Raw genomic sequence first — 21,062 nt, 5'->3', positions numbered from 1 at the left:
AATACACACAAAGCATCATGGAAAGTCATATTTGGCGGTTCATGAATTTTGAATTTTAGCGCAGTACAACATCACCGGATGTGGATAAAGTGGAAGAGTACCATCTGCTGGTCACGCCTATATACTTCAAAAGTTTTAAAGGGTGTACCATGCAGTACTGTGGTAGAATGTGGATAAGACTTTACTTGAGAATATAGGAATGCAGAAATCTATGCTGATCTATGCGCATGTGACAATGTCAAAATATGGATGTTCACTAATAATAATCCTTTCGCATTTTAGAGTTGAAATTAAAATGAAGTGACGGTGAATCAGTATTAGAAAGTATTGTTAGAACGTCATAATGAAGAGATTTCATTCACTATTACTAACATGCTGTATCTGTCTTTACATTTCTCAGATTAGTTAGTCAACTTTATTCTAATTCGGTATGATGTTGCATGAACTATCTTTATTTACCTGGCTCTCTTTATTGCAGATACTCTTAGTAGAAATCTAAAATACTATGAGACACTGCATGCATCACACTTTCAACATAATATTGTGAAAAGGGGTACGCAGCATAGTTATCATCCGTACAACAAAATCAGTGAATTAGAATTTTATAGTCATGGACGGTATGGTATATTTTTGTATTTTTTAACAAAATATTGGTTTTTCTATCATGGTTACAATATTTATTGTAGTTTGTACTTACAGACACTTTCGATTAATTCTAACACCTAGAAGGGAAGTTATACATTCCAATTTTAAGGCATATGAGGTAGATGGTGATGGAAAGGAAAAGACAGTACATTTAGGTATCCTAATGCTTATTCTTGTTGTATGTAGATTACAAGCATGCATGTAATAATGTAATTTGATTATTGCAAATTTAGATCAAGACAATTTTTACCATGGCCGTGTTTTTGGAGAAATGGATTCTCATGCCCAAGTACATATTGACAATGGTGTTCTTACGGCTACTATTGCTATACCTGATGAAACATTTCATATAGAGGTGAGGACCATATTATAGACACCGCAGCTTCATAGTTTATGACTATGTGTGATTATTCCAGCCATCATGGAGACATCTTCCATACACAGACAACAAAACAATGATTATCTACAAGTCATCGGATGTGAAACTCAGTTGGGAACATTTTGAAGGAGGAGAAGGTCATACTCATGGAGCACCTAAGACATGTGGCTATATTAAGGAACAACCAGGTATGCGTAACAATTGGCTTAGAAAATATATTCATACAAGATCTTAATTACTGTTATACATGCAATTATAGAATCCATTAAAGAGGGAAATGAAGAAATAGAACAATTTTATTATGATAAAATTACTGCACATAACAGAACAAAAAGACAAACTGAAACTTATGAATATACACCAACAAAAACTCGTTGCCCTTTATTGTTAGTCGCTGATTATAGGTTTTACCAAGAGATGGGTGCAAGTAGCACAAAGACAACAATTAACTATCTGGTATGACATTACTTTCGTTTCTTATTCTATGAATTAATATAAAATATACTTAATTGATCATATTTACAGATCAGCTTAATTGACAGAGTACACAAAATCTATAATGATACGTTATGGCAAGAACGTCAAGAGCAAGATGGCTTCAAAGGAATGGGTTTTGTGATTAAAAAAATTGTCGTTCATAGTGAACCAACACGTGTTCGTGGTGGCGAAACCCATTATAATATGGTTCGGGAAAAGTGGGATGTTCGAACCTTATTAGAGGTAAAAAAGCATTGACTAAATTTAAAAAATTCAACTCTGAATCAATCATACTGTATAAGATCTCATGTAGGTTTTCAGTCGTGAATACAGTCACAAAGATTTTTGCTTGGCTCATTTGTTCACTGACTTAAAATTCGAGGGTGGAATTCTTGGACTAGCTTATGTAGGATCACCCCGTAGAAATTCTGTTGGGGGAATTTGTACGCCAGGTAAAAAATAAATTACAGAAAAACTATGTCATTGGTCTTCTTCAATATTATAGCCATTTTTATGTACGGTTTGCAGAATATTTTAAAAACGGATACACTTTGTACTTGAACTCTGGATTAAGTTCCAGCAGAAATCATTATGGACAACGAGTCATCACCCGGGAGGCCGACTTAGTTACTGCCCATGAGTTTGGACATAATTGGGGTTCTGAACATGATCCTGACATTACAGTAAGCTTATTAAATTATATATATACATTAGAATGCTTCTAATATTCAATTCTTGTATACAGGAATGCAGTCCAAGTGCCAGTCAGGGTGGATCATATCTCATGTATACCTATAGCGTAAGCGGATATGACGTTAACAATAAGGTACGAAGTTTGTTAATAAAGAGAAAACAGCAAACCCTCCTTTAATATTGAAACCAACACCTTGTTTCTGCACAGAGATTTTCACCATGTAGCCTACGATCGATCAGGAAAGTCCTACAGGCCAAATCTGGTAGATGTTTTTCAGAACCTGAGGAATCATTCTGTGGTAATCTTAGAGTTGAAGGAGATGAGGAATGCGATGCTGGGCTTCTAGGTACTGAAGATAACGATGCTTGCTGTGATAAAAATTGCAAACTACGTCGGAATCAAGGAGCCGTATGCAGGTAAATATAAATCTAGTATGTCAGAATCATATGCTAATTAATACCAAACATCAACGGTTTTTGTAACAGTGACAAAAATTCTCCATGCTGTCAAAATTGTGCATATATGCCACTTGGAGTTAAATGCCGCGATGCACAATATGCAACTTGCGAACAAGAGTCAAGATGCACTGGTGCATCAAGTGAATGCCCTCGTTCTCCACCAATGAAAGATGGCACAGGGTGTTTGGAGCGGGGTCAGTGTAGACATGGAAAGTGTGTACCATACTGTGAAACACAAGGATTGCAGAGTTGTATGTGCGATATAAGTAAGTAGTGTTATTTGAATATATTTATATTCATCCATATTCGTATTATTGTTAATATATTATATTTTTATAGTTGGAGATGCCTGCAAAAGGTGTTGTAGAATGAGTTTAAATGAGACCTGCTTCCCTATAGACCCTCAAGATATTTTGCCTGATGGAACACCATGCATTCAGGGCTTTTGTAATAAGGTAATACCACTTGAAAGTAAGAATTATTTTCAGAAGTGTTGGGTAATTATTTTGCGTTTTACTACTTTTCAGGGAATTTGTGAAAAAACTATACAGGATGTTGTAGAACGATTTTGGGATATCATTGAGGATATTAATATCAATAAGGTGATGAGGTTCTTGAAAGACAATATTGTTGGTGCTGTAATCATTGGCACTGCTATACTATGGATTCCAGCAAGTTGTATTGTGAATTACATTGATCGTAAGAAAGTTAAAGAAGCTGAAAAACGATGGCGGTGGAAGAACACAGATGAACTTATTCATCCTGATGAACAAAGACAAGTTATATATGTAGGATTGCCCCGACAAAGATTACAACAGACTACGCAGCAGTCCTAATTTTTATTCCATTTAATCTAATTAGTAAGCAGAATCGTGAGTAGAACTAGTCACACAAAAAAACTCATTACCTGGAGGGCAGTAACGTTTTACACGTTGAACCTATTACTGAGAGTAAAATATTTTAAAATCTTCTCATTAAATAGTATAAGTATTTAATTTTTACAGTATACAAAAAAGCTACCATTTTACTGAAGTATTGTTCGATGTACTTATTACATACTTTAATTTATATTGTTGAACGTCCAAAATTAACATTAGTGTACATATGCACTAAAAGTGCAAACAAGTTACCCAATTTTAGTCTTAACTGTAGGATACTGTCGAATATAGATTTTTATATAAATAATATATATACATATATGCTCTATTCATTGTAACACAAAGTGCAATAAAAAATGTAAATGTAAAAAAATGTAATTGAAATATTTTTAATTTTATAGGACGAGTCATGTAACATAGTAGATAGATAGGTGCTTGCAATGCATAAGGCATATACACACACAAGTATATGTATAGTCGAATATAGTATAAGGTTAGGTTAGGTTATTCTATTGGACAAATTTACCTCACATTGGAAATGGAACTTTAGCCGATGTTAGTTTTTGGAATGTCGCTCGTGTAACCGTTGAGATGTAACCTACAAATTCTAACTCATGCAATACCTAACACGTTGTGTATGTTGCATTAGCATACCAGCCGGTACTGATTTTACCGTTAACCGGCCGTCAGAGAGCAAGTGAAAATGACAGAGAAATTGCCAGAGACTATAAATTTCTCTAAAGAAGAGGAAACGGTTCTGGAATTGTGGAAAAAGTTGGACGTCTTCCCGAATTGCTTGCGACAATCTAAAGGTAAACCACGATATTCATTCTATGATGGACCTCCTTTTGCTACTGGACTACCCCATTATGGGCATATCCTGGCTGGCACGATCAAGGATGTTATCACCAGATACGCTCATCAACGAGGGTATCATGTGGAACGTAGATTTGGATGGGATACCCATGGTCTACCTGTGGAATTTGAAATTGACAAGGCCCTAGGTATCAAGGGTCCTGATGATGTAGCTAAAATGGGTATTGCGAATTACAACAAGGAATGTCGTAGTATTGTTATGAGGTATGCTACTGAATGGGAGAAGATTGTCACTAGAATTGGACGCTGGATTGATTTTAAAAACGATTACAAGACTCTGTATCCGTGGTACATGGAGTCAATTTGGTGGATCTTCAAAGAGTTGTTTAATAAGGGACTTGTCTATCAAGGTGTAAAAGTTATGCCCTACTCAACAGGTTGTAATACCCCTTTGTCCAATTTTGAATCTGGTCAGAATTATAAGGAAGTTGTTGATCCATCAGTGGTCGTTGCATTTCCACTGTTAGATGAACCAGATGTATTCGTATTAGCTTGGACTACTACACCATGGACATTACCTAGCAATTTAGCATTGTGCTGTAATCCAAACTTTGAATATGTTGAAGTTAAAGATGAAGCATCTGGAAGAATTTATATTATTTTAGAATCAAGTCTTGATCTTATTTACAAGTCTAAAGATCTATATACTATACAAGGCAAAAGAAAGGGTACAGATTTGAAAGGCAAGAAATATGAACCTCCCTTCCCTTATTTCTTGCAAATAAGAGAAAAAGGTGCATTCAGAGTCTTGAATGATAACTATGTCACAGCAGACTCTGGTACTGGTATTGTACATCAAGCACCATATTTTGGCGAAGACGATTACCGCTGTTGCTTGGAAGCAGGAATTATAACCAGAGACCAACAAGTTATCTGTCCAGTAGATAGTTGTGGTCGCTTTGTTGAACCCGTACATGATTTTGCAGGACTCTATGTAAAAGATGCAGATAAAGAGATCATAAAGTATCTTCAAAAAAATTCTAAACTCGTGCACAGTGGTACATCCAAGCATAGTTATCCTTATTGCTGGAGATCCGATACACCTTTAATCTATAAAGCTGTACCTTCCTGGTTTATCAGGGTAGAACAAATTAAAGATAAATTACTGCAAGCAAGTGCAGAGACATACTGGGTACCAGATTATGTAAAAGATAAGCGTTTTGGTAATTGGCTAAGAGATGCCAGAGATTGGGCTATCTCTAGGAACCGTTACTGGGGTAATCCTATACCCCTTTGGGTATCCGAAGATGGTAAAGAAGTCGTCTGTGTTGGAAGCATCGCCGAATTGGAGGAACTAACTGGTACCAAAGTAACGGATATTCACCGGGAGAGCATTGATGACCTAACAATTCCATCCAGGCGTCCTGGACAACCACCACTTCGTCGTGTACCTGAAGTCTTTGACTGTTGGTTCGAATCTGGATCCATGCCCTACGCACAAGTGCATTACCCATTCGAGCGCCCCAAGGACTTTGAAGATTGCTTTCCTGCCGACTTCATCGCCGAAGGAATTGATCAGACTCGGGGATGGTTCTATACTCTACTAGTTATCTCTACGGCACTCTTTGGCAAGCCGCCCTTCAAGAATCTTGTCGCCAGCGGCTTGATACTCGCATCCGATGGTCAGAAGATGTCAAAGCGCAAGAAGAATTATCCAGATCCAATGGAAGTGGTGAACAAATTCGGTGCAGATGCTTTGCGGCTATACTTAATTAATTCTCCTGTCGTCCGCGCTGAGAATTTACGATTTAAGGAAGAAGGTGTAAGAGATGTTATAAAGGACGTCTTTTTACCATGGTACAATGCGTTCAGATTCCTGATGCAAAATATTGAGAGATTTGAACGCGAGGAGAGGACAACTTTTGTATACAAGGATGTGAAAGACTCTGCTAGTCTGTCAGATAATATAATGGACAGATGGATAGTATCCTTTACGCAGACGTTGCTACTCTTCCTGAAGCAGGAGATGCAGGCTTATCGACTCTACACTGTAGTCCCACGTTTAATAAAATATATAGATAATCTTACCAACTGGTACGTCAGGATGAACAGAAAACGTATCAAGGGTGATAATGGTGGTGCTGATTGTCAGCATGCTCTCAATACCTTATTCTCTATTCTCTACACGATGGTCCGTATTAATGCACCTTTCATACCATTTTTAACGGAATTCATGTTCCAGCGTCTTTCCAAACTTATATCGTCATCCAAAGAGAACTTGGATAGTGTCCACTACCAGATGATTCCAAATACACTTCCTCAGCTCATCAATGAGGACATTGAAAAAGCTGTTTCATATATGCAAACAGTAATTGAATTGGGAAGAGTTGTACGTGACAGGAGAACTATCCCTGTGAAGTATCCACTGCCAGGAGTCGTTGTCATACACCAAGATCCCCATGTATTAAAGAATATTGACTCCTTGAAGTCTTATATCCTAGAAGAGCTTAATATCAAGGAACTGATTCTGACAAGGGACAAGGAAAAGTATGGAGTAGCCTTAAGAGCTGAACCTGATCATAAAGCACTTGGTGCTAGACTCAAGGGCGAGTTCAAATCCATGACGCAGGCTATCAAAGAACTTAGTGACAAGGAACTTCAGGAATTTGTCTCTAAAAAGGAAATCACAGTTCGTGGGCATAAACTTGGAGAAGAGGATCTGAGATTAATGTTCAGCTTCACCGGTCCTGCTGCCAAAGAGTTGTCTGAGCAGTACGAAGCCCACAGCGAAGGAAACATTCTGATCCTATTGGACGTGACTCCGGATGAAACTATGCAGAATGAGGGAATTGCCAGGGAAATAATAAACCGTGTGCAGAAGTTAAGGAAGAAGGCACAACTTGTACCTTCCGATGAAGCCATTGTCTACTATTCCATTGGGGATCCTAAGAGTACTTTAGCACTAGTCGCTGTTAGTCACCAGCAATTTATTGAAGCAACAACAAAGACGCCACAAAGAGACATTAAAGAAATGCCTAAGGATGTTACAGTCATCATCGAAGAGACTCAAAAGGTTAAAGGCGTTGATATGAAGCTCATACTAGTTAAAGGACAAAAATCCAGTCCAATTGAAAATAATGTTAACAATGATGTAGAGCCTTTTTCAAAGTATGTAAATGTAGCCTTAATTGATATCCAACCAAGATATGGTGCAACGAACAGTCTAGGTACAATTTTACTAGAGAGTCCAAAATTCAATAATTCCCTGTCGTACAAATGGCTAAGACATGAAATTGAAATCATCTTTGGAATCTACGGATGTCATTACGATTTATATATTAATGGGAAACAAATTGATGAAACAACAAATCTTCAATCCTTGCATAAACAAATAATTACTGTTGTTCGTAGTGGTAAACCTGCTTCAGAAGTTACCAATGATCATAATTTTCCGGCTTGTCGTTTTATTAATGTGAAAAATGGTAACGAACAGGGAAGCATTCTTTTGGAAAATCCACAAGGAAACTTCATTTTGGATTCTAGCACTTTGCACGACAGATTACGTTTTATTTTTCAAAAATCAAAGCTGTCTCTAAATCTACCAAATAATGGATTATCTCAATTACATGGAACTGTACTGGAAATTCCTTAAGGTAAAGATAGTCCTTATTTGTGTCTTTTTTTGTTTTTGAAATATCTGAACAATATTGTCTTTGCTTTACGACCTTATATTTTCTTCGTGATCTGACAATATAAGGTGGCTCATTTACTACACCTTATATATGCTATCTTCACGAAAGTTTTAGAGTTAGTACTGCTTTGACGAAAAATAGAGTAATTTATAAAAAATGTAAATACCATCTACAGCAGTATTTAATAAAAGACTATTTAACATTTGATTAGTTTAATTTAATTATATAAAATTTTGTAACCCGGTTTTATTGAAATGATATCCCCCAGGTGCAAGTAGGTAAAATTAGTTTTCAGTATCAAATAAATAGACATTTATTCGTAATGCATAAAATAATTACAACGTAATAGTTAATTACAATTTACAACAAAAGAGAATAATGATAAATCGTATTACAAAGATATTTGTAAATGTGGCCCTTATTTCTTTTTACATGATACCTCGAATAAGACTTCTAACATGAAATGTCATTAGATTTTTGGCCCAGTCAATGACAGTGCACTTAATCATAAAATCTGACATATGATAACACATTTTTAAAATATTGACCTCGTAAATGTTCTTGCAAGCAGTGATTACTCTGCAACGGGTTTCATTTTGCAGAGCCTTAGCTACTCAATTTTTTACGATCAATTTCGTTCCACAGTCATCCTGGATTACTAACCTGCGAATGCATCATTTTATAGGTTGAATCGAGTCGCGTGATAGAAAAGATCATAACACACCTTCTCGCGGGTTAAGAGAACAGGTCGCTCTTCTTGTAATTTTCTTGATAGAACTTATTTATTTAAAAGAAAAGAAAAATATCACGTACACCGTTATCCAATTAGCATATGACTTTTAATATCATTCAAACCCTTCGATGATGCGAGAAATAAAGTATTTTTGGTAGTTTTATGATGCTCCAAAAAAAAAATTATTGCGTTAACATAAATTGCAATTCAATCTGTTTCGTAACATTAAATATTATCATTTCTTCCTTCCATTCGTTAATCTAGGACTGACTTATTTTGTTCTTTTAATCAATACATGAAAATCCAGACGCATATCGAATTGGTAATTACAAATCTCACCACGTTACGCAACTTTTTCACGGAGAACAAGGAAGAAAAATTCTTTCATAAAGACTTTAGTGAGACCCTCGTTCTCGCATACGCGACCAGGTCGTTAGGTTCATCCGTGCTAACGAATTGAGGTGCTAGATGATACCCGTTTTTTTAAAAATACGTATTAATCACACACTTGCTTTTAAAAACTTATAGAGCTACATTGTCTATTGAGATTATGCGAAGTGTGATAAGATGGTCGTGTTTATCCAACAAAACCTTAACGAAAAAAGGGCAAGGAACATGCGAGGTCCGCAGGATATTTATTCGAGATTCCTGATACTGTCTCGATCAGGGAAGAAATGGCCAAATAGAGAAACTGTGAATATTGCAGTGAGTCCGTAAAGTGCGAGCGTTGTTGTTGCAGTGAACAATTGGGCGTAATGATAACGCGAATACCAGGCGAGACCTAAGATAAGGGTTAAAATACTAACTAATAATCTGCTGAGGTCCCATTCAGCACGCACTACACTTAGACCAGCTCCTGCTGGTATATCTTGGAATGGTTGAGGATTAAAATACAATGGGGATGAGTTCTCCGATGACGTAGTTTGAGAAGGTGGTATTGATGCTGGACGTGGTTGATGTACCAGACAGTGGACCACACAATTATTGTACAAGCCACAACGTTCTAACGTTTGACTATCTGGCTGTAGTACTTGTCCATTAAAAACTAGTCGTACTAACTTCTGAGACTCTAATTCTATTTGAAAATGTCTCCTGTAATTTTAAATTGATAAGATAAAAAGTTAGAAGACGACAAATTAATTAATCTTACCTCTTAAAGTCACCAAGTAATTCCTTAAGGCTTCCTGTTACCATTTTTTGATCCTCATTGATAAATTTTAGTTTTATACTGATTTGATTTCCATCTATCGATGATGATTCCTCGTTCGTGCATTCTGTTATAGTCGATGCTGCTTCTGTTATATTTGTTGTAGTTTCTGAAGTAGTTATCTTGGGTGTTCTATGCCTTAAGCCAGAGTCTTCATTATTGAATGAGTCCATTGCTTCAATGAGAACATCTTCTGATGTGGCTGCTGTTGCAGTTGTGTCAGATTGTATTGGCATGTTCTCTGTAGCTGTATATAAAAGTTTGAAAGAATACAGTAACTTACCAGCTATACAGAAAGGTTTTAGATTACAAATAGTATGGGAAAATATTGATTGTACCTGTAACTGATGATGGCATAGGACATTGTATTTCCATTGTATTATTATCATTTGCGTTTGATACTGCTGACTCATCCAAAGATGATTCTAAATTAGGTGGTCGACTTGATGAATCCACAGATTGATGATTAGCTCTCAATTCAGCAATACGTGTGCGTGTACGATGTTGCAGAATAAGTACTGTGCGTATCAATGGTTGATCAGCAATATTTGTAGACCGCCATGCTAACCATCCCACTAACAGAACACCCACTATAATGAAGAAGTCTGTGACTTCATCTCCTACACCTTCGATATAAGACATCTTTTTCTTTAAAATAAATCTGCAATATCAAACATATTATACCTTTGTACATTTGTTTTCCAAAAATATATATTCACCTAATGCAATTTCACTGAAGACACTACAGCAGTAATCAAATACATACATAGCGCAGTCTTCAAATAATTCATACCATGATATTAATAGTTAAGGTTAGTCAAATCTTGAATATTTTTAAAGTATGAGCAATGAAAATAATGCTCTTTCTGTTAACCTTCAAGAGGTAAAAATATTAGGCTCCAAAATGGATACGATATTATCCAGATGTTGAAGTATATTTTTTTTATTGATACGTAATGCGTTTATCATTCCTCATGATGATTCGTAGGGAAGAGCATTACGCATAATTTGCATTTTAAAATAAACTTTTACCTATACACTACTCCAAAATATGGCTTCTGACGTTTATCATGGAACAACAACAGTACAAACCCGATCTTAATTACCACCTATTTCTCACCTGGATTTAGAAAAATGACACAAGGGCACGATAGTATTAAATTCACGTCGAAAAAATTATAAAACTCATCTACAAACATCTGGAGATGACGCAAATAGTTATACGACAGACAGCGACGTGCCTGTACGAGGGATCCACAAGTAATTCTATACAAAACTCAGGTACGATCGAGCGTGTAGAAAACACGTTTAACATGACACACTTCCTTGTAAATGACCCTCATCGCTACAACACCAATCGTGAAAGTGTAAATAATTGTCGGATTATTAAAATTATTCATTTAAAGTATAACGCTATTTGAAATAATCGAGAATAGAAATTAAAAAATCATCAGTTTTGTTGTAGCATAATTATCAAATATTAACAGTGAATTTTGTATTGTATCGAGATCTCCTACATTACAACATAAAATTGCAGCGATATTAATTGACCGCATTTTGTAATCTTTTATTAAACTTTTAAAATACATATATACTTTCGTTTGATATGCTCGTATAAATTAAGTGTATTGGGCGCTCTTTTTCTCTGTGATTTTGAAGTACGAAGGATAAAGTTTTTATCGAATTCCTACTAAAAGTCAGTGTAACAAAAATTGATTTCGGCAAAGAGTATTAATTTTATTGTTCATTTACTTTGTAGCAGGGTCAGTAAATTCGTCGATACGATACTGGAGATTCGAGTGATTCAAAAGTAAAGTAGAAGAAGTACGGCGGGGTAGAGTAATCAGTTGGCATATACGTCAAAATGGCAGAGCTGATCGCGATACCTCTTAAAAAACCGTCCGATGTGGACGTTATTAAACCGCTTACCAATGTTATTAAATCGACATATAATTCTGCTGAAAATCAGAAAGATTATACAGAGGCCATAAACGAATTTAGTAAGCTGCGAAACAATGCTTTGTGGCGTGCCTTTGAAAAGTATGAAAGCTCCCTGGAGGTTATTTACAGGTATGACTCATTTATTAATCAATCGTTATATCCGTATAGACATGTAGAACTTGTTTAATTTATCTGCGAGAAAGTATAAGATTTTTCTTCTGTTGCTATATCATTATAAAATCATTGATGTCGAGTTTGGTCTTCTCTGTAACTTTTGAACCGAGTATTCCATTGTGCTTTCATTGTATTATTTGGAAACAATATTAGGTGGTTGTTATAGTTGTTTAATTTTCATTTATAGCTACTATGATCAGATTTGTGCCCTGGAAGGTAAAATACCTACACATGAACTTCAGATCCCTTTCAAATGGAAGGATGCTTTTGATCGTACGATTTTTGGAGGAAAGCTGAGTTTAAGTAAGGAAGAATTTAAATATATCTATGTATGGTTACATAGATATTTTGATATGATAAGAAATTTGTAAATTACACTTTGTAACTTTGATGAAAAGACTCGTGAATAATTTACATACATTTTCATTTACAGCAATAAGTACATTAGCTTATGAAAAAGTATGTGTACTATTTAATATTGCTGCTTTACAAAGTTCAGTAGCTGCAACACAGTCGCTTGATAGCGACGAAGGCTTAAAGTTGGCTGCTAAATTGTTCCAGGTCAGTTTATATATTTTATATGAGAAAGTATAAATGTCATTGTTATGGTTTTTATAAAATAGTGTGTATTTCTGTATTTAGCAATCAGCTGGGATCTTTAATTACTTAAAAGGCAATGTCATGTTAGCTATTCAACAAGAACCCACACCTGACATGAGTCCAGAAACCCTTGGTGCACTATCCTCATTGATGTTAGCACAAGCGCAAGAAGTTTTTGTTTATAAAGCAATTCATGATAATATGAAAGACAGTATCGTTGCTAGACTTGCAGCTCAGGCTGAGGAATTATATGCTGATGCCCTCAAATTGTTCCAAAAAGAAATCTTCCGAGCATTCTGGGACAAGGAATGGGTACCTTTGGTAAAATTTTTTATTTTTTTATTCGTAGAATCCGTCTACTATTATATATTACATTTGATATTGAACATGCAGATAGCTGGAAAGCAAGCTGGTTACCGCGCAATGGCAGAATTTTATCAAGCTTTAGTTTGCAAAGCTAATAAAACAATTGGAGAGGAAATTGCTAGACTGGAGGTGAAAATTCTATATATAAATATATAAACCTTGTTTTTATACATGGAAACTTTACAAAGGTTTTGAATATTTAACAGCGTGCAGTAGAACTCTTCAAGTCAGCACAGCAAAGATCCAACAAACCTACATTATTCCAAGATTTTGCCCATAAAGCTCAGAGAAACTTAACTGAGGTAAAGAAAGATAATGATTTCATTTATCATGAGAGAATTCCGGACATTAAAACATTGGAGCCTATTGGAAAGGCCAGCGTAGCAAAACTGCTCCCATTGCCAGAATATTTCAGTGCAAACTTTAAAGGTTCGTTAATTGTCAATAATATTTATTTAAACAATTTTTTCTTTTCAATAAACAACACAATGTAAGATATTGTTAATTTCAGATGCTTTCGAAGAACTATTGCCAGTCAGTGTCCATCATGCAATATCCTCTTACGAAGTTCGCAAGAATGAACTCGTAAACGCTGAAATAACAAGACTGCGTGACTCTACGCAAGTGCTCAACAGGTACATTCTTTAATTCGAGTATTAATAATCAATTATTTAAAACTAGATGTAGTTCCAACATTATATGTCATTCTCAGCGTCCTGGCAAGTCTGAATTTACCCGCTGCTATTGAAGATACAAGTGGAACTGAACTTCCTCAATCGTTACTGGAGAAAGCTGCTTCCGTGAGAGTAGCTGGCGGTATAAAGGCTTTGGAAACAGCAATGAATGATCTGCCAGATTTACTTCAGCGCAACAAAGACATACTCGACGAATCCGAAAGGATGCTACAAGAAGAACGTGAATCAGATGATCAATTGCGTGAGCAATTTAAAGAACGTTGGACGAGAATACCCAGTTCTCGTTTAACTGAACAATTTACTATGAATGCTCAAAAGTATCGTGAAATTATAAATAATGCTGTCACTGCTGATAAGGTGATTATTACCCAACAAGCACAATAGTACCGTGATCAAAAATAATTTACCTCTTTTAAATAAATCAATCAGGTCGTACGTGAAAAATTCGAATCCCATCGTGAAGGAATGGAAATTCTCAGTCAAGACGAAGATAAACTAGCCAGTGCTGTGCCTATTGGATCTGGTGTACAAGAAAGTCGCGTAGTCTTTGAACTAAGAAGATTAATGGAAGAGGTACATATACAGCCTCCAGTTTAATATCGGCCCTCGATAGAAAATTGGCTCATGTAACATATTACGATCTTATTGTTCATAGGTGGAAACTATTAAAGCTGAGAGAGATGTAATCGAGAGTGAATTGAAATCTGCTACTACTGACATGAAAACATCTTTCCTCTCAGCTTTGGCCAAAGATGGAACAATTGATGAGCCTAATTTATCCGTCGAAAGTATTGGCAAGTGTTATGGACCATTGCAGAAACAAGTGCGAGAAAGTTTAGCTCGTCAGGAAGAATTGATTTCTAATATTCAGGTAAAACATTCCGTGCTACACTCATTTTTATAAACACCATTGTTCCATATTATATATACTACTTGAGAAAATGTTAATATAAATTTAGGCACGACACGCTGAATTCACAAGTGAACAATCTGGCAGTGGCAGCTCGCGCGAAACTGTTCTCTGTAAACTGGCCGCCGCTTATGATGCTTTTAAAGAATTAAAGGCTAACTTGCAGGAGGGAGCCAAGTTCTATAATGATCTAACTCAAGTAAGTATACTTAGAAGATTCCTTAACGATTCTTGATCAGTATCCTAAAGAAAAATATTGTTGCAGTTGCTGGTCGTTTTCCAAAACAAAATAGCCGATTTTTGCTTCGCACGAAAGACTGAGAAAGAAGAATTAATGAAAGATCTAACGACTAATCTGAGTCATGCTGGACCTGCTGCTACGCCAACAATACCATCTCATCATGGAGGTAAATAATAAAACACAAACAATATTATCCACTTGAATAACTTCAGTAAATAATTTTGCCAATGACTTTCTGTAGGATATCAGCCTCAGTCTAGCAATGAAGGTGGTTCACAATTACCTTATCCGACTCAGCATCAGGGTAGCATGCCTGTTCCCTATGGTGCAACTCCTGCTGCTCCATATCCAACTTATGTGCCTCCTCCAATGCCTACGACTTACAATCCATACGCTACAATGCCATATCCACCTCAAGGTACGTTTTTCTCATATTTTTTAGAAAGTTACATGAACTCGTGATTATTTGAACTAACAATTGTATTTATTGGTTACGAATATGTTCCAGGTGGTTATAATTATCCATATCCGCAGCAACAGCCACAGGGCCCATATACTGGTTACGCAACGTTTCCTCGTTATGGAGGTACCAATCCTCCCCATGGACAAAACCCATGGTGAGACGGTGAGCGATAAAAGTGAAATTCTAATTCAAAATAATCAAAAGAAAATATATAATGGTAATTATAATCGCGATTTCGCGTAATAGCATAAGCGCGATTATGAAATATTACGATTTCAGGAAAAAAAAAATGATTGTGACCATAATTTTTCGCATTTGTTACTAAACTGTCGTTCATCGATGTTTAATGTTCGTAATGATCATTATTCAACGGTATGTGATCATTGAGAATTTTTAAGTTTTATCAAGAAGAATGCACTGCTCTACTTTTTTAAAATCTATCCTGTGGCCAATGTTTTGTAATCTATATCAATATGAATATTAATTCTAAAATTGACATATTACGTTGATCAAATCAGGAATTTATTTAAATACAATTATCAATAGTTAGAATATTGTTACCATTTCATTGCTGGCCAATCGCAATGATACAAATTTCATTAATAATAAAAATCGCACTGTCTGTCATAAAATTGTATTATCGTTCACATTATTATGTTTCTGCAAGAAACAAAACTCATCGATCAAATTCTTTATGAGGCTTCACTAAATAAAAATGTAATTGATAAACTCAGATGCAAAATGAAATATCGATACAGAATAATTTTATTATTATTTAGGAAATCTTGCTTCAGTATGTATATTTATTATACATATTCTATCTTAATTTGGCCTTTGTCAACATATGTATGGGTTAGGTAGTTATTTTCTCAGAAAATACTCTAGAAGAATGTGGGTAGCGGTAGCGGAAGAACAATGAAACTTAGATTTTAACAGGCTTCTGAAAGGGTATGTTAAATAAATTGTGATTTGAGTCCGCCTTAGAATATCTTTAACAGAAAAAAAGAAACCAGATACAAATAGTAACGTCCGACCATGATGGTAAGACGAGACTTGCCTCAATAAAGTGCTTATTTTTGTTATGAAAATAATATATATATAAACACATTATTGACTTTAGTATGTCTGTTATCTAAGCTTTCTTTTAATTTTAATTAACAACCCAAGTGATGATTACAGGATAGAACTTTGAATATAAATTTTAGTGAAGTTGTTGTTTAAAATAAATTATTCATGGTACTATGGTGTATCAGGTGCGAGGATGTCTAATTATGTCACTGATATTTTCTATAAGCACGGATAATTCCATGTATGATAAGGGTTAGGCTTTATAATAAAGAACTACTGTATTGCAACAATGAATGAATTCTTTATAAATTTTGTTTGGTTCATTACGAAAGAAAATGAACATAGAATTGTATATTTTGTATTTCCATCCAAGTATGTTTTACAAAAATAATTGTCACTCATTAATAAGGTTGTATTTGATTACAGTGACGCTGAAAATGCAGACCGAAATATTAATTTGAGTAGTAAGCAAAAGTTTCTAAAAGTGTTACATTTTTTAAGTACAGTATACATGATTTTGGACAGACAATACTTTCTCTATTGTTTTTTTTTTTTTAATAATATATTTAGGAATGTCTTTATTAATTGTGCCAGTGCAATTAGAGTTGATGTACCTTTGATTATGAGTCTCAAAGGCACGTATAACCCTATTAACATTTGAACTTTATTATCTAGTGTAAATACATATAACTTGAATAAGTTCAGAAAAATACAGCATATCCACAAAAAGCTTTAGATTCAATTAGCAAAATTGAACTGATATTTGAACAATCTTTCTAAACTAAAACATACTGAATTTCATATTTTTATTACTCGAGTAATAAATACAATGATATTTAAACGTGAGAACATTTGTCACCTATATAACTCTTAACCGATAGTTACATGGTGACATGTCTAATCTTCATGTAGAGAAATTCCTTGGTATGCGCAATAGATATATTCGGTAGATAAACAACACTAAATGAGAAGAGAAAAAGAAATTTTGTTACATTTTGTTGGATCTTCAATGGTAAAAAATTAATTAAAACGGCTTTTCGACGACACTGCTGATTGACGCAACCACAATGCATTTAGCTAATCACATAAGTAAATAATAAACACGTGTCATATAATCAGTTCTTATGTAACTTCAAATAGACTTTTCGGCGCAGAACAAGACTAAATAGTTGTGGTTTTATGTACACACAAAATTTCATTAATTGAAAGTTATTTTTATCTTTCTGGCTATTTGTTTAAAACATCCTTTTTTATATACTAAACGTGAATCCGTAAATAGCTTACCAAACGTGTCAAGAAAAATAAATGAAGATGGTGCGTAGGTGAGTAGTTTATTCTTTAGAGTGTTGACTACTGGAGCTGGAGGAGCGTGAGCGACGTTTGAATTTTGGTTGTGCAGTTGAATTTGAAACATCCTCAATATTCTCTTGCTGTTCCTTAGGCTTTTCATTGCCTGGGGTAGCCAAATCGACTCCCAGCTTGGGGTCAGAGCTATTCAACTTGTTATCGTCGTTCTTTTTCTCATTATGTCTTTGACTGTTTTTGTCAGCCCTGCTGGATCTATAAGAGTCTCGACGACGTGGAGAATACCTCCTACTTCTCCTATCACGACTACTCCTACGATCATAATCCCTAGATCTTCGACGATCGCGCGATCTAGATCGTCCACTTCCTCGTCTTCTGCCTCTATCCCTGGAATCGCGTCTAGAGAACCGATCACTATACGAACGATTTCCACTACGTCTATCCGACCGACCGTCTCTACGTTTTGAATCTAGCTTCTCTTGGGATTCTGATCCGTTCTTATTCTCCAACGCCATGCCATTATTCTGATTTTGTGAACCTGGTTCCGGTAGATCCTGGTTGTCCAGAGGATTTTCCTCCTGGAATTTACGCTCGAATTCACTAGAATTTTTATCTCCTTGATCTTCCTTGCTGTCATCATCTCCAAATTTCTTCTTACGATCCGCTTCGCGCTTCTTTTGCTCCTCCTCCTTTTTCATACGTTCCTTCTCCAGTTTCTAAAATTTTCAATAAAAATCAACATATTGTCATCTCTTAGAATGATTCACTTAGATCGTCAAGGTTTATCATATTTACCTGAAATTCGTGTAACTTGATAGTACGATTTTGAGCTTGTTTCCAATGTGGCGGTGTTACACTCCTGGAACGACTACGTGAAGGTGTACGATATCTCTGAAAAATAAACGGAAAGTGTTATGTAGACACAGTGGTACTTTTACAATGGAGTGTTAATTACTTACAAATATGCCTCGCCCTTTAAAGACTCGCCCAGTTTTTCTGTGGCTACGCATCCTCTCTCTGCCATAGTGCTGCCTGAATTCTTTTTGATTAGCGTTATTAGTTGGCCCGGCACGGTACAAAAATTTATTTGCTGGAACCTCGGGGATCTCGTCCGGATCGATTTTTGTGACGGAAACTAAAGGATGAGGCTTTCCTTCTTCTTCGGGGTCCGATTCCTGGATTTCACCTTCTTCTGACTTTGCCCTTTTTTTACTAAAATTCGTGAATGTAGTTATGACCAATTAAGCTTTGTTGGACACGAATAATTAACAGAGGACAATATGACAATTTTTAATATAGCATAACGTATTACCTTACCATTATTTATTTAGTTATTAAATTAATATTATGTATACCTTTTCTTGTTCTTCTTCTTTTTCTTACTCTTTCCCGTGTACGAATCCGAATCGGATTCCGATGAACTGCTTTCCTTCGTTTCACGCTTCTTGGCTGTAACAAAATAAAGTAATAAGAATACATATTTTTTATTTATATTATTTTATCTAAAAATGTTATAATATATTAATCGATATTACGCTCACCTTTAGTTTTGAGTTTCAACACAAGCTCGCCGCAGTTAACAACTTTGGCATCCTGTAGAGGCCTTGACATACGATCCACTGGAAGACCCTCAATGTGCGAGATGACTTCCTGGCCGGAGACTACCTCTCCGAAAACCACATGCACACTGCAAACAAGAAATTTATATGAATTAAAATCATGTCTTGATAGGACAAGGTGAACATTTTTGTGTTTGACACACTTCGCCTTCTTAAATTTATATTATGAACTTACTTGTCGAGGTGAGGCGCTGGTTGCGTTGTACTACAACAACAAAACATGATTAAGGGGATGAGTGGTGAACAGAAAGAGCCAGCTTTCAGTGGTCATTGTGTTGTAGTAGTGATGTACGGACCCTTCCCTCACGACTACACAGAAACAGCGCGAAGTTATTCATTCCTCCAGATTTATTTTGACTGCTGAACTTTTCAACTTGTTTCAATATATTCCGAAGGATATGAATATATTTCTAAACCCTGAGCCAAAAATTTCCCTTTCAATTAATATATGAAGCTATGCGTGAGGGACTCCCATTTGATTGTTACGACTGAAAAAGCTTTTAAATACATTGTATGATATCCTACTTAAACTATATAGTATGGAATGTATTTAAACATTTGCAATGAGTAAACATATTTTCATAAGTGTAATCTTGGGTTTTATCTTTTCCTTTTTAACTGCAATAAAAGGTCCATTATTAATTAGAGTTATTAAGACAGTTATACAAATTTCAATGTAAATGCATTTGACTGAAAACAGTAAGAATGTTATTAATTACAATTACAGAAATGAAAACTTGGATAAATACTTACATGAAAAACTGTGAACCATTTGTGTCCTTACCACGATTAGCCATTGATAACAAAAATGGTTTGCTATGCTTTATATCAAAGTTTTCATCTGCAATTTGCATATACGATGATAAATATTTTATTGATTCAAAAAGCTGTGAAATTTGTAATCCATTAATATTTTACCTGCAAATGTTCCACCATAAATTGATTCTCCACCCGTACCATTACCCACTGAAAAGTCACCACCCTGGATCATGAAATCCTTAACTACTCTGTGAAAAACTATCCCTATGTAATGTAATGGCTTTCCAGTTGTTTTCCCTAATCCCTTTTCTCCAGTGCAAAGAGCACGAAAATTTTCAGATGTTATTGGACAAACATCGGAATAAAGCTCAAAGATTACACGCCCCATTGGAAGTCCTCCCACCTCTATATCAAAAAATACTCTTGGATTGATTTTTGCCATAGTTATCTGTTTTATATGCTGTCTGAAAATAGAAAAATATTAAATGTGACAGAAATTCATAATATGCATATAGTATATGATTTGAAGTAATAATAATAATTAATGACTATAAAGTATAACAATTAGAATGATACCAGCTGCACAAATAATTGTGAGACACGAATATTTTCAATAATACTTCACATGAATTTTGATATACGAGTATGGACAAGATAACAATTTACTCACTAGATGTGCTAACAGGAACAAATTATGCTATAAGGTAGCAACACTCTGCCCTAATGTCCAGAAATCAATTATCAAACTCCTACTTCTCTAATGCACATTAAATATTACGTTTATTATCAGCAAAAGCTTAGAAAGCTTAGAACACCGAAACCGTTTACCTCAGGTTAGACTTACTTTTTTAGTGTTCCCAAAATCATAGAAAATGCCTGCCTGATTCATGCAAATTTAGAGGCTGGGAACGAGACTTGATGATTAGTAAGTGAAGTTTAGAC

The 21,062-nt window shown here is 35.3% G+C and overlaps 5 protein-coding genes across 9 annotated transcripts; 3 read left to right on the top strand and 2 right to left on the bottom strand.

The window, feature by feature from the left end:
• The first annotated feature begins 162 nt into the window (after nucleotides 1-162).
• On the top strand, nucleotides 163-3,888 carry LOC107265431 (ADAM 17-like protease). The gene is made up of 14 exons (XM_015734878.2): nucleotides 163-404; nucleotides 479-617; nucleotides 700-800; nucleotides 879-1,000; nucleotides 1,062-1,212; nucleotides 1,284-1,480; nucleotides 1,550-1,744; nucleotides 1,815-1,953; nucleotides 2,030-2,184; nucleotides 2,247-2,327; nucleotides 2,403-2,611; nucleotides 2,681-2,919; nucleotides 2,993-3,108; nucleotides 3,181-3,888. The coding sequence occupies exons 1-14, from the start codon at nucleotides 344-346 to the stop codon at nucleotides 3,487-3,489; spliced, it is 2,214 nt and encodes a 737-aa protein (XP_015590364.1). The 5' UTR covers nucleotides 163-343; the 3' UTR covers nucleotides 3,490-3,888.
• A 174-nt stretch (nucleotides 3,889-4,062) lies between these two features.
• Nucleotides 4,063-8,244, top strand: LOC107265356 (isoleucine--tRNA ligase, cytoplasmic). Its single transcript, XM_015734751.2, has one exon. The coding sequence runs from the start codon at nucleotides 4,235-4,237 to the stop codon at nucleotides 7,997-7,999; it is 3,765 nt and encodes a 1,254-aa protein (XP_015590237.1). The 5' UTR covers nucleotides 4,063-4,234; the 3' UTR covers nucleotides 8,000-8,244.
• Nucleotides 8,245-8,336: 92 nt separating this feature from the next.
• LOC107265359 (transmembrane and ubiquitin-like domain-containing protein 1) lies at nucleotides 8,337-11,245 on the bottom strand. 3 transcript variants are annotated; one of them, XM_025082471.1, is made up of 5 exons: nucleotides 11,012-11,141; nucleotides 10,699-10,755; nucleotides 10,318-10,640; nucleotides 9,923-10,226; nucleotides 8,337-9,864 (listed from the first exon to the last, which is right to left on the bottom strand). In XM_025082471.1, exons 3-5 carry the CDS (start codon nucleotides 10,619-10,621, stop codon nucleotides 9,408-9,410), a joined length of 1,065 nt encoding a protein of 354 aa, XP_024938239.1. In that variant the 5' UTR covers nucleotides 10,622-10,640; nucleotides 10,699-10,755; nucleotides 11,012-11,141; the 3' UTR covers nucleotides 8,337-9,407. The 3 variants fall into 3 exon arrangements, with proteins under 3 accessions (XP_024938239.1, XP_015590244.1, XP_015590245.1); XM_015734758.2 differs by lacking the exon at nucleotides 10,699-10,755 and having other exon boundaries at nucleotides 11,100-11,245; XM_015734759.2 differs by lacking the exon at nucleotides 10,699-10,755 and having other exon boundaries at nucleotides 11,012-11,149.
• Nucleotides 11,129-16,724, top strand: LOC107265357 (programmed cell death 6-interacting protein). 2 transcript variants are annotated; one of them, XM_015734753.2, is made up of 15 exons: nucleotides 11,129-11,260; nucleotides 11,739-12,049; nucleotides 12,282-12,397; nucleotides 12,528-12,655; nucleotides 12,737-13,015; nucleotides 13,088-13,189; nucleotides 13,267-13,489; nucleotides 13,572-13,695; nucleotides 13,773-14,112; nucleotides 14,185-14,328; nucleotides 14,411-14,626; nucleotides 14,715-14,864; nucleotides 14,931-15,072; nucleotides 15,148-15,324; nucleotides 15,415-16,724. In XM_015734753.2, the coding sequence occupies exons 2-15, from the start codon at nucleotides 11,844-11,846 to the stop codon at nucleotides 15,525-15,527; spliced, it is 2,460 nt and encodes an 819-aa protein (XP_015590239.1). In that variant the 5' UTR covers nucleotides 11,129-11,260; nucleotides 11,739-11,843; the 3' UTR covers nucleotides 15,528-16,724. The 2 variants fall into 2 exon arrangements, with proteins under 2 accessions (XP_015590239.1, XP_015590240.1); XM_015734754.2 differs by having other exon boundaries at nucleotides 11,219-11,346.
• Nucleotides 16,725-16,957: 233 nt separating this feature from the next.
• Nucleotides 16,958-20,986, bottom strand: LOC107265358 (peptidyl-prolyl cis-trans isomerase cyp11). 2 transcript variants are annotated; one of them, XM_015734756.2, is made up of 10 exons: nucleotides 20,791-20,986; nucleotides 20,280-20,584; nucleotides 20,115-20,202; nucleotides 19,537-19,566; nucleotides 19,284-19,429; nucleotides 19,098-19,191; nucleotides 18,702-18,954; nucleotides 18,538-18,633; nucleotides 17,722-18,458; nucleotides 16,958-17,397 (listed from the first exon to the last, which is right to left on the bottom strand). In XM_015734756.2, exons 2-9 carry the CDS (start codon nucleotides 20,560-20,562, stop codon nucleotides 17,769-17,771), a joined length of 1,680 nt encoding a protein of 559 aa, XP_015590242.1. In that variant the 5' UTR covers nucleotides 20,563-20,584; nucleotides 20,791-20,986; the 3' UTR covers nucleotides 16,958-17,397; nucleotides 17,722-17,768. The 2 variants fall into 2 exon arrangements, with proteins under 2 accessions (XP_015590242.1, XP_015590241.1); XM_015734755.2 differs by having other exon boundaries at nucleotides 16,958-18,458.
• Nucleotides 20,987-21,062: the final 76 nt, after the last annotated feature.

Source organism: Cephus cinctus, unplaced genomic scaffold, assembly GCF_000341935.2.
Source record: "Cephus cinctus unplaced genomic scaffold, Ccin1 Ccin1_scaffold0215, whole genome shotgun sequence".
NCBI lineage: Eukaryota > Metazoa > Arthropoda > Insecta > Hymenoptera > Cephidae > Cephus > Cephus cinctus.
Note: the sequence above shows the minus strand (reverse complement) of the source record. Positions and strands in the feature narration are given on the sequence as shown.

Excerpts from the sequence above, each read along its gene's own strand:
- LOC107265357 (XM_015734753.2), top strand. The coding sequence starts at position 11,844 with ATGGCAGAGCTGATCGCGATACCTCTTAAAAAACCGTCCGATGTGGAC. Across the intron at positions 13,016-13,087 it reads ACAAGGAATGGGTACCTTTG|ATAGCTGGAAAGCAAGCTGG; the intron begins GTAAAATTTTTT and ends TTGAACATGCAG. Across the intron at positions 15,325-15,414 it reads AATGCCATATCCACCTCAAG|GTGGTTATAATTATCCATAT; the intron begins GTACGTTTTTCT and ends AATATGTTCCAG.
- LOC107265359 (XM_015734758.2), bottom strand. The coding sequence starts at position 10,621 with ATGTCTTATATCGAAGGTGTAGGAGATGAAGTCACAGACTTCTTCATT. Across the intron at positions 10,227-10,317 it reads TATGCCATCATCAGTTACAG|CTACAGAGAACATGCCAATA; the intron begins GTACAATCAATA and ends TTTTATATACAG. Across the intron at positions 9,865-9,922 it reads TTACTTGGTGACTTTAAGAG|GAGACATTTTCAAATAGAAT; the intron begins GTAAGATTAATT and ends TTAAAATTACAG.
- LOC107265358 (XM_015734755.2), bottom strand. The coding sequence starts at position 20,562 with ATGGCAAAAATCAATCCAAGAGTATTTTTTGATATAGAGGTGGGAGGA. Across the intron at positions 19,430-19,536 it reads CCAGCGCCTCACCTCGACAA|TGTGCATGTGGTTTTCGGAG; the intron begins GTAAGTTCATAA and ends TCTTGTTTGCAG. Across the intron at positions 19,192-19,283 it reads GTTGAAACTCAAAACTAAAG|CCAAGAAGCGTGAAACGAAG; the intron begins GTGAGCGTAATA and ends ATTTTGTTACAG.
- LOC107265356 (XM_015734751.2), top strand. The coding sequence starts at position 4,235 with ATGACAGAGAAATTGCCAGAGACTATAAATTTCTCTAAAGAAGAGGAA.
- LOC107265431 (XM_015734878.2), top strand. The coding sequence starts at position 344 with ATGAAGAGATTTCATTCACTATTACTAACATGCTGTATCTGTCTTTAC. Across the intron at positions 1,213-1,283 it reads CTATATTAAGGAACAACCAG|AATCCATTAAAGAGGGAAAT; the intron begins GTATGCGTAACA and ends ATGCAATTATAG. Across the intron at positions 3,109-3,180 it reads TTCAGGGCTTTTGTAATAAG|GGAATTTGTGAAAAAACTAT; the intron begins GTAATACCACTT and ends ACTACTTTTCAG.